Source organism: Myxine glutinosa, chromosome 4 (assembly GCF_964187855.1).
Source record: "Myxine glutinosa chromosome 4, kmMyxGlut1.1, whole genome shotgun sequence".
Lineage (NCBI taxonomy): Eukaryota > Metazoa > Chordata > Myxini > Myxiniformes > Myxinidae > Myxine > Myxine glutinosa.
The window spans coordinates 67,816,777-67,828,779 of record NC_136264.1 but is presented as its reverse complement, the minus strand read 5'-3'; the positions used below and the strand labels follow the sequence as shown (position 1 = coordinate 67,828,779).

General features: G+C 49.0%; 1 protein-coding gene across 4 annotated transcripts in view; it reads right to left on the bottom strand.

Annotated features, from left to right (window-relative positions):
• Positions 1-12,003, bottom strand: part of LOC137424715 (dachshund homolog 1) — an 81,489-nt gene that overhangs the window by 67,784 nt on the left and 1,702 nt on the right. For all 4 annotated transcript variants that reach the window (XR_013623068.1, XM_068112457.2, XM_068112456.2 and 1 more), the window contains exon 2: positions 420-502. Coding sequence is in view for 3 of the 4 variants with exons in the window: in XM_068112457.2 (XP_067968558.2) it covers positions 420-502 (83 nt within the window). In the remaining variant the exon portion in view is untranslated. The remainder of the gene's footprint in view (positions 1-419; positions 503-12,003) is intronic.

Sequence of the window (12,003 nt, the reverse complement as noted above, 5' to 3'; positions counted from 1 at the left end):
TCGATAAATGTTTGGAGAAGAGGATCCCATTACATACATGGTGTTGGAGGTTTAAAATAGATATCTGTACTTTTCACATCATTGCACCTCCAGCGCTGGGGACACCGGATACTTTAATACGAGTTAGAACCCAGAATTAACACCGATGATCCTACAAGCTGAGAATGTTGACGGGGTTTACAAGTATTCAAACATTTAACCCGAGGGAACCCTTTTGAGTTACCTATTTGGAAGAGTTATGACAAATGGATACATTTACAGAAAAGTGGAAGCCATAAAAGAAATAACAACAATTTTGAGCATTGCAACTGCAGCAAAACATGCACACCATTTCGGTTTCATCATGATCCAATCATTTCTGCTTTTGTTTTGTTTTTATTTTTTACATGTAAGAGTATGTGCCAAGATTTGATACAAACCGGAACGTGGCGGCGTGCAGTGCAAGGAGGTGCGGGTGGCTCCATCAGGCGGCGTACGTTTGGGAGGACGTCCGGGTCGGGAACTGCATACCGAATTAAATGGAAGAAGAGGGATTAACAGAGACATGATATAAACTAGAACGGCACTCAGTAGAGAGCATACCTCCACCTGGTTGGACATATCACTCAATGGTGAAGAATCACTTAAAAATTCTACTAGCTGGATCCGGATCTTCACCAAAATTGAATCGATTCTTCCTTGTCACACACGACCCCAACAACAAATTTCGTCGAAATCCATCCATAACTTTTTGAGATATCCCGCTATGTATCGTTTTTGGTCTCGTCTCCCAATGGTGAAGAATCACATAAAAATTAAATAATTCTCATATCCGAATCCATATTCAAATCTTCACTAAAATCGAATCGATTCTTCCTTGTCAGACAGCCAACCTGTCCACCAAGTTTTGTCCAAATCCGTCCATAAATGTTTGAGATAACCCGCTATGTATCGTTTTTAGCCCCATCTCCCAATGCAATGGTGAAGAATCACATAAAAAATTTAATAATTGTCATATCCGAATCCATATTCAGATCTTCACCAAAATCTAATTGATTCTTCCTTGTCAGGCACCCAAGCTGTCCACCAAATTTCGTCCGAATCCGTCCACAACCTTTTGAGATATCCTGTTCACAAACAAACAAACGGACAAACGGAGAGCCAGGGGCGAAAACATAACCTCCATCCACCTTTGGTGGCGGAGGTAACCACGACGGTGTAGGAGTTAACCACGACGGTGTAGGAGTTGCCGACAACGACAGGGTGAAACACTTCTTGAGTTGTTCAAGGCTCCTTTATTTCAACAGAACTAAAATCCGACCAGACCTCAAGCATCTTTATAACTCAAATCACTTCCGCCCCAGCCTCTTAAGGGGGCGTGGCTCCAACAACCGCGCGCACGCCACGCCCATACCATCAATAGACCCACTGGTCCCATGCCTGTGGATTATGCCTCAATGGGGTAACCCCCACATGCACCCCCCCCCCCAGAATTCACTCGCACGGGCAATGTCATTTTTCGGGGGGCCTTAACCACCCGTCCGAAACGACCCCTGATGACCCGAGCAGGGACTGCTAGCGGCTTGGCGGTAGGCGGGCCAACCGGGGAATTACCCGACGGGGGACGGCCCTGCCGTGGGGGTTGAGTCAACCGAGGGGGCTGGTCTAGGTCCAAGTGAGCTGGCTTGAGGCGGTCCACCGAAAGGTGGTCCGGTTTGCCGCCGATGTCGACCATGAAGGACTTGTCCCCGGACTCCAGAACGCGGAAAGGCCCGTCGTAAGGTGGCCGAAGCGGCCCCCAGTGTCCGTCATGGCAAACAAAGACGTACTCCGCTGTACGTAGATCCGGTGGGACATGGGCCTGAGGCAAACCATGTTGAGATGTGGGCACTGGTGCTAACATCTTGGCATTCTCCCGGAGAACCGACCGCTGACGGACAGCGGACCAGGGGCTTGTGGCATCAGGCATGAACTCCCAGGGAACCCGCAGTGGCTGACCATAGACGAGCTCAGCGGATGAGGACTGGAGGTCTTCCTTCGGGGCTGTCCTGAGGCCCAACATGACCCACGGGAGTCTGTCAGCCCAGCTGTCATCCCGGAGGCTGGCCCTGAGAGCAGCTTTCATAGAGCGATGGAGCCTCTCACACAATCCATTAGCCTGGGGATTATATGCAGTCGTGCGATTGAGCTTTACCCCCAACCCCTGGGCAATAGCACCCCAGAGCTCTGAAGTGAACTGGGGCCCCCTGTCTGAAGAGATGTCCGAGGGGGCGCCAAAACGGGCAACCCAAGTGCCGATGAACGCCCGGGCCACATCGGCGGACGTTGTAGATGTGAGCGGGACGGCCTCTGGCCACCTGGTGGTCCTACCGACCATCATGAGGAGGTGGGTGAATCCCCGTGAGGGAGGGGGGGGGGCCCTACCAGGTCCACGTTAACATGGTCAAACCGTCGCTCGGGCACTGTAAATGCCACCAATGGGGCCTGGGTATGGCGATGCACCTTCGAGCATTGGCACTCGACGCAGGTGTTGGCCCAGTCGCGCACATTCTTCCTGAGCCCTTGCCAAACGAACTTCACCGCCAGCAACTTTTGCGAAGCCTTCCTGCCCGGGTGAAAAAGACTGAGGACGGCATCGAACATCAGCCGTCTCCAGCTGGTGGGGAGGACGGGGCGATGCTGTCCCAAAGAAACGTCGCACTGTAGCGTGGTGCCCGTGCCCTTGAACGGCACATCAGACAGTTGAAGACCCATGACCGCCCTGCAGGCCTGGACATCCGGGTCGGAGATCTGATCGGCCGCCATGCGGGCGTAGTCAATGCCAAGGTGAACCGCGCCAGCTATGGACCGGGAGAGACAATCGGTGACCGTATTATCCTTCCCAGCAACATGTTGGATGTCCGTCGTGAACTCGGAAACGAAGGAGAGCTGGCGTTATTGACGGGAAGACCACGGCCGAGACCATGGCCATGGTAAAAACCAGGGGCTTGTGGTCCACAAACGCCATGAACGGGCGGGCTTCCAACAGGTAACGGAAGTGTCGGACAGCTAGGTAGAGGCCTAGGAGCTCACGATCGAAGGTACTGTACTTTTGTTCATTAGCGCGGAGCTGCCGGCTAAAAAAGCAAGCGGCTGCCAGGCCCCGTTAACCCACTGCTCGTGCACGGCGCCAACCGCTTAGTCTGAAGCGTCCGTGCTGAGAGCAATCGGTGCGTCGGGCGACGGATGCGCCAGCATGGTTGCGCTGGCGAGGGCCAGTTTAGCATCCGTGAAAGCCTTGGCCATCTCCTCGGTTCAGTCAATGGCGCATTTGGTAGGCTTTCCCTTGAGGGCCTCATAAAGGGGCTGCATCAGCTGGGCCGCCCGGGGCACGAAACGATGGTAAAAGTTCACCATGCCCAAAAACTCCTGCAGGGCCTTGACGGTGAGGGGGCGAGGAAAACCCTTCACAGGCTCCACTTTAGATGGCAGTGGGCCGGCCCCCTCCCTCGTGATGCGGTGGCCGAGAAAGTCAATTGAGGCTACCCCGAACAAGCACTTAGCCGGGGTCATGATCAGGCCATGCTGACTGAGGCGTTCAAAAAGCGCTCGGAGGTGAAGCATGTGCTCCGTCCTGGAAGCCCTGGCGATGACAATATCGTCCAGGTAGACGAACAGAAACGGCAAATCCTGCAACACGCTGTCCATCAGGCGCTGGAAAGCCTGGGCCGCGTTCTTGAGCCCAAAAGGCATACGGAGGAATTTGAAATGCTCGAACGGTGTAATCACCGCGGTCTTAGGAATGTCCTGAGGCCGGACGGGGACCTGGTGGTAACCACGAACGAGGTCCACCTTAGAAAAAAAAACTTTACCGGCAAAGCGGGCAGAAAAATCCTGGATGTGCGGGATTGGGTAGCGGTCAGGGGTAGTGGCATCGTTAAGGCGGCGATAATCCCCGCACGGGTGCCAACCGCCACCCGGCTTCGGCGCAATGTGGAGAGGCGAGGCCCATGGGCTGTCGGACCATCGTACGATGCCAAGACGCTCCAACGTGTCAAACTCCGCCTTTGCGATAGCGAGTTTGGCCGGGTCGAGGCGTCGAGCCAGGGCATAGACAGGTGGTCCAGTGGTCGGAATGTGATGCTCCATTCCGTGACTGACAACGGCCGAAAAGGTGGGCCATGTAAGGGCCGGGAACTCGGTGAGGAAGCGGGCAAACTCATCAGAGGTCGAGAGTGTGCACGCAAGCCTCGTCGAGGTGCCCACTCAGCGAGCATGGAAGAGAACTGAATGTCTCCGCATTAATGAGCCGCCGATTTTTAACATCCACCAATAGGCCGTTGGCACAGAGGAAATCAGCGCCCAGCAAGGGGGTGGACACCCTCGCCGTGACAAAATCCCATGTGAACCGCTGCCTGCCAAAGCACAGTGCCACGGTCCGTTTGCCAAAAGTCTGAATAGCACTGCCGTTGGCGGCTTCCAGGGTGGGACCGTGACTCCCGGCCTCCCGGGCCAATGCCGACGCAGGTAGAACGCTCACCTGGGCACCTGTGTCGCAGAGGAAACGACGTCAGGAGTCGGTGTCCGAAATGAACAAATGAACAACAAACAACAAACTTCGTGTCGTCAGCAAAAATGCTCCGAATGGCAAATTGGGCCTCAGCTTGTGCGAACCAAACGGCGGCTTGTCGTTCCCAAAACTTTGGCAGTTTAATCGAAACTGCGCTTGTCGCCATGTTCGTTTGAAGCTCCGAAAACGTTCAGGAGCAAGACGGGGTCACCAATCTAGGAGTTGCGGACAACGAGAGGGCGAGACACTTCTTGAGTTGTTCAAGGCTCCTTTATTTCAACAGAACTAAAACCCGACAGGAACTCATGTATCTTTATAACTCAAATCACTTCCGCCCCAGCCTCTTAAGGGGGCGTGGCTCCAACAACCGAGCGCACGCCACGCCCATACCATCAAAAGACCCACTGGTCCTCTGCCTGTGGATTATGCCTGAATGGGGTAACCCCCACAACGGCATGATTTGTTTACCGCCTGGGCCATTAAAAACGACAACTTCATGTGGATTCCTAAACATGGAGTAACCATGCACTTTGCGATTTCATACTTTGTGTGTTCAGTGTTACAAGCTCAAAGTGGATGTTATTTACACAATACGTTCCGGTTCCATAGGGCGTAGATGATGACCAAAGCCTGCGCAGAGTAGGCCTATACACCATGTTATGGTTTTATACTGCTCGATTCTAAACATCAGGACTTATCAAGAGATTGAAAGACCAAGCATTTGATATTGTATGGGATTGAACTGGAATTGTTCTTTCACCACATTCCGAATCACAATGCCTTGAAGAGCAGGGCTCTTGCTTGAGACGGACGAAGTGACGGGCAAGACACAAACTCGTCCGAGAAGATGTTTATTGTAAAAACCAACTCGGGAACTCTAAAAAGCCCGTTTATAGGGCTGCATATATATCACAACCAGAAAGCACAACCGAAACCGAAAGCCACGCCTCTCAGGCGAGGCGCGCTTTGGTGGTCACGTGACCGACAGGTGCAAAGGATTATAACCGCATGCGCGGCACGCTTTGGTGGTCACGTGACCGGCCACCCCGGCGCCGTGGTTTGCCCGCCGGTTACGTCACCGGCTGGAGCAAGGAGATTCTGTTGCTGGTCTCGCTTGGGGGACCCATGGGTCGCTACACACGCCCCCCCAGAATGGACTTGATCCAGGAAGGTCAACCTGAGGGGGGCCCGGATGACCCGACCGAACCGACCCCTGGCCAGTCGCAGGGGGGGGGGGGGGGGGTCCGGTGTGGTGGCGGGTGGTCGGACGGGGGGTGCAGAGGACGGGGGGTGGCCGAGGGGCCGGGCAAGTCCTCGGGGGAGGCTGCCGAGGTTCCTCGCGGGCCTCCCGAGGTTGCAGATCGCGGGTGCAGTGCCGAGAAGGCTCGAGCAGTGCACGCGAAAAGCGGGTGAGCCAACCGAGGGGCTGGTCAAGGCCTCGGGGGAGGCTGCCGAGGTTCCTCGCGGGCCTCCCGAGGATGCAGGGTCGGAGAAGTAGTTGCGGTTGTAGTTGTAGGTGCGCGAGGGTGACGAAGCGGCCGTGCCGCGAACGTCAGCGCGCGCGAAGGTGACGAAACAGCCATGCCGCGAACGTCAGTGCGCGCAAAGGTGACGAAGCAGCCGTTCCGCCAATGTCAGTGCGCGCGAAGGTGACGAAGCAGCTGTGCCTTCGGAGGGTCTTGGAATAGGTTCGCCCCTCCGGTCATAGAGGAGGAGCCGAGCGCGGTGCGCGAACCTCATAGTCATGGCCGTCGTCATTACCGAAACTCCGGCATGTCGAAACCGCGGTTGAAACTGCGCCCGAAGCCGTGCGGGAGAAGCCGGCGTCACCAGCCTAGGTGGCTTCCCTGCCTAGGGCGCGCTTGCCGTGTCCGTTCGCAGCCCCCGAATCCGTTCGGGGGCAGTCGGGGTCACCAGTGAAGAGCAGGGCTCTTACTTGAGACGGACGAAGTGACGGGCAAGACACAAACTCGTCCGAGAAGATGTTTATTGTAAAAACCAACTCGGGAACTCTAAAAAGCCCGTTTATCGGGCTGCATATATATCACAACCAGAAAGCACAACCGAAACCGAAAGCCACGCCTCTCAGGCGAGGTGCGCTTTGGTGGTCACGTGACCAACAGGTGCAAAGGATTATAACTGCACGCGCGGCACGCTTTGGTGGTCACGTGACCGGCCACCCCGGCGCCGTGGTTTGCCCGCCGGTTACGTCACCGGCTGGAGCAAGGAGATTCTGTTGCTGGTCTCGCTTGGGGGACCCATGGGTCGCTACAGCCTCTTATCTTGCTTTATCCTTCGATCACTTTCTCTTTCCAATTCAAAACAACAACATCTACTCGAAATTTGGGAACAAAAGATGGGATTTTCATCTGTAAAGGATGTAAGGATCAATGATTTCAAGAAGAAAAAAGAATGAAGAATAATAGGAAATACTCAAGTCAGAATTCAATTTAGAAAATGTCAAAAGTTTCTGTTGCCTTGGAGAAGAGATGGAGGAATCAGAGGGAGCAGAATGAGCCAATAGTTACATCGAGAATGACGTCAGTCTGGGATAAGTTGAGAAATCTATGGGGTATCAGGAAATAGAGATATATTCCATTATCTGTAAAAGTTGAATTTGTAAAGTCTATATCAGATGGGAATTGATGTATGGAAGCGAAACGTGGGCAATGTGCATAGGAGATGGAATCCTAAGGAACTGAGTTTGAATCCCGTTCAGGTGTTGAATTAATACCAGGTGTTGAATTAATACCAGGTGTGGTTGACTCAGCCTGTCATCCTTCGAAGGTCGGCCAAATGAGTACCAGGGTACTGGGTCCTCCCTCAAGGAGGTTGGTGGCAGGATTTGCACTCCGGCCACCATAAAAACACCGCATTCCGTAGCACACGCAGTGGTGTGTGCCAGGATGGTGGTGAGGAATCGTCCAAGGACGCAGTGATGTGCTGATCCAGTGTACGCTCCCATATATATATGCCAGGTGGGGGGCAACATGCTCTCCACCCTGTCGACAGCCTAGACCCAGATTTTTTAAATGCCGGAAACAAACGTTGGTACATCACGGCTGAATAACGGAATGTTGTGGTCAACTTAGAAGAAAGCAAATACCTATTTTGGGGGGCAACCCCCCAGTAGACCCGTTATGGCTGGATTTTTAGCTCGCCTGGAACGATGTTCAGGGGAGCTTATGCGTTATTCGTGAGTCCATAAACACTTGAAACTTCTTCTCCAAAACCGCTGATGGGATTGCGACCAAATTTGGCACAAATGACATTTGTTGTGTTGTGACTAAAGTTTGTCCACGGCATTAAAAAAAATTAGGGTCGAAGGGGGTTTATGGGGGTCAAAGTGGATCCAGGTTTTGACCCCCCCCAAAATAGGTATTTGCCTTCTTTTCTGAAACTACACACACGATTTCGATGAAACTTGACCACAACCTTAACCACCCGTGATGTACCAATGTTTGTTCAAGGCATTAGAAAAATTGGGGTCTGAGGAGGTATATAGGGTTGGGGGAGGGGGGGGGGGGAGGTTGCCCCCAAAAATGGTGCTCCTGCCTCACACCGAGCTCGGCTTCACACTGATGAAACCAAAGCTTTCAGAATCATTGGAATCTCCTGCGATGAAGGTAACTCCGAGGGCCTTTCACTCACTCACCGCTGGCAGGTTAGTGATCTTTGTCTTCTACCGACTCCACTCCGGCCTTGCTCCCCCAGCTCTCTCTGTGCTCTGTCCCCTAAATATTCCTTCAGGATGCACAAGATCTGCCAGCAACCCTCTGATGGTTAAACTGCCGAAATCAAGGCTCTCTGCTCACCTTCACTCCTTCCTTCCTCTTTTCGCCCACCTCTGGAACAAACTCCCCCACTCCCTTCAATCCCACTCCTCCCTCCAGGTCTTTAAAACAGCTGTTGACCACCATCTCTTATCTTCCCCCATCCAAAACCTTGATCTTTTCTACCCCCGTTAAATCACCCCAGATCCAGTTTTTTTAATTCCAACTTCTTTCCTGGAAGTCCTTGCAGTGTCCATGTGTTTTGTACTTCTCCCTCCTCCCCACAAGCCCTCTCCCTCCCACATTTCTCTCGATGTCCCTGCTCTCAAATGTTGTGTTTGTGTGCTTCCCCCTCTCTCCCCATCTTGTCTACCGCTCCCCTTATTATATGTTTTATGTGTCTCTGATTTTTTGTGATTACTGTTAGCTCTTTCACGAGCCTCAATCTTGTCTACAATAAATAAATAAATAAATCATATTTCCCTCTTTTGCTCCAAAGAAGCTCAATGCTTGAAAAGTCACCTTCTCGTTGCTTCCCACAGCGGTTAACACACCTCAATCAACGTCCTGTTGATTTCAACTAATGATGTAGATGGCCATTGATGAAAACTCAATCTAAAATATTAAAACGAAATATAACAATATTATTTGTACTGTACTTGCATAGTTGGGTTGTCAGGAAAACCTATAAGCCAAAGAGGTATACACACCCACCTCAGAGCCATCCAGCCTGGGTTTGAATCCCAACCCACCTATAAACAGTCATCCAAGTGTTTCTCAGGCAGAGTGATTTGTATTCAGACGTCTTCTTCTGGATGCAAAACATGATGAAAACAGCTAAAACTAAAAAGAGCAATCAGACTGCAGACCCTCGCCAGGACGTGTTTTCAGTTTTTTTAAAGGCTTTTGTGTTAAAACAAATATGGCGGCCGAACCACGTGACTGATGACATCATTATTTTTTTTCTACACCAATTTATCCCGAGATGACACTCAAAAAATTTAATCTTGAGCAGATTAAGTTTTATACTTGTCGAATTATGACGTCATAATGGAGGCACTTATGACATCATCATTAACATATTGTATTCCACATGGAGAGTTCTTAACAATGAGCTATGTGTCAATTTTTTCCATGCAGCATTTTTGGAGATAGAGGTGCAAAGTTTTTCGGTTTTTCCGAGATGGCGCCAATACCACGTGACTGATGACGTCATAATTATCATTAAAAAATTATACAGGTGGAGTTGCACCTATGGTGTAAATTTCCTGTCAATTGGACCAACGGTTGCAGAGAAAATCATATTTATTCTGTGCGGACAAACAAACAAACCGACCGACAGACAGACAGAGACAGACACTCAAATACAATATCCTCTCCTCTGGCGAGGGTAAAAATACAAAATGAAAATTTATTATTTTATGCAACCATAAATTTTGATCTAAAAAGAAAAAAACAATCAGCTTCTAGCTTTTGATTAGTTAACCACTTTAGTGGCCCAATATGCAAATTCTGTAATTTCAGGTTAATTGGATGAAAATTGGCGATTTTATGCAACTTTGACCTTTGAACCAGAAAAACAATCAGCTTCTAGCTTTTGATTAGTTAACCAATTCAGTGACCCAATATGCAAATTCTTAAAATTTCAGGTCAGTCGGATGAAAATTGATGATTTTATGCTTCTTCACCTTTAACCTATTGATCGAGAAAAACAATCGGCTTCTGCGGTTCTTCTAGCCTGCTCTTGATGAGATTACTACGTTCTGCCATGTTTCCACTTACGATTCAACATCATGCCAAATGACACACTGATGCACGTCTGGAAAAACCGATAGTGCAGGTGTGGCTTGAATTTCAAAGTGGGAAAATAGGAGAAGCAGCTCAAACTAGATAGGTCGAGACAGAATGGGGTATGAGGAGCGGCTCAAGGAGACGAGACCTCATGTGGACATCCCAGAAATTGTAAAAACAATGAACAGGTTGTGCAGCTACAAGACCTGGATCAGGGTGGGGAAGGAAGAGTTCAGAGTAAATGAGGGAAGAGTTAAGACAGTTCAAGGCAAAGACGTATGGAATGGTCTTTCTGGGAAGGTGGTAGCAGCAGAGACCGGGACCTACTACGAGTAAAATGGAATTGGATAGGTACCAAGAAGGAATTGTATTCTTGTTACAAATATCTATATAATATTGGTTGCGGTGATTGAACGGACCATTGCTGCTGTTTTGATGCTTTTCACTGCTGTTTTGATGCTTTTCACTGCTGTTTTGATGCTTTTCACTGCTGTTTTGATGCTTTTCACTGCTGTTTTGATGCTTTTCACTGCTGTTTTGATGCTTTTCACTGCTGTTTTGATGCTTTTCACTGCTGTTTTGATGCTTTTCACTGCTGTTTTGATGCTTTTCACTGTTGTTTTGATGCTTTTCACTGCTGTTTCGATGCTTTTCACTGCTGTTTCGATGCTTTTCACTGCTGTTTTGATGCTTTTCACTGCTGTTTTGATGCTTTTCACTGCTGTTTTGATGCTTTTCACTGCTGTTTTGATGCTTTTTCACTGCTGTTTTGTTTATAAAAATCTCATTTCAAAAAATATATAAAAAATACATTTCAAAAAATATCTCACAATGATGACATATAATTCACCGAAAAAGTTTAAACAACCACATAATATTACGGTGATGTTTAACTGAGAATAATTCGAAATTTTAAAAACTTTCATCTGATATTTGTTTTTTTTTATAAATAAACTATTTCTGCAAGGACGTGTATTCATATTAACATTATGTGAAGTAAATAAATTGTGTTGATTACATCATTTGTGGATCTGATGAATTGCCAGTAATCATTTTGTAAAACTGAATGTGCAACATCAAACTCAAGATGTCCAAATGTCACACACGTCCATGCCCGTGGGATTCCCACGGGTGACCCCAGTAGTTATATAATAAGAGCCCTTTTTCTGTTAAATATTTATAGCGATAGAAGTTGTTAAAATTAGAGACCTGTTTGACTTTGAAAAGGGACATGTTGTTGGTGTTCGCAGGGCCGGGAGTTCTGTGACCGAAACCTCAAAACAAAAGTATTGAGAGGAACCGTTTCCCAAGTAATGACAGCGTGGGGAAAACAAAACATGGACAGGCAAGTGTAACAGTGATTGGAAGTGTAAGCTGGATAATTGGGACAGACATGTGTTGTTAAGAATTGGAACCAAAAATCCCAGAACAACAGGTACAAAAGTTGCTGCAGAACTGAATCCACATCTAACCCCATCAATGTCGATATTTCACAACTCGTGAAATGCACATAAATTGAGTTTCAGGTCAGAGCTGCCAAACGTAAACCCTTGATTACAAAAATAAACGAGTTATCCTGGAACTAGAACCATGCGACTGTCGCCAATATGCCTCCGCATAGGTGCCATCACTATAACCCATACCGCATAGGTGCCACATCGACCCATAACAGGTAGATGCCATCACTCTGCATATGTATGGGTAGTGGATCACGTTTGTGAAGTTTCGTGTTGATCGGATAAGGTTCGTTTTTCTATTCAAGATGGCTGCCAAACCACGTGACCTATGACATCATCATTTTCAAAGTATATGTAAAAGTGCTGTTAGATGATATTTGTAAAATTTCGCATCGATAGGGTGAGCGGTTTCAGAGATAAAATTATTTAATATTTTCCTTCAATCCAATATGGC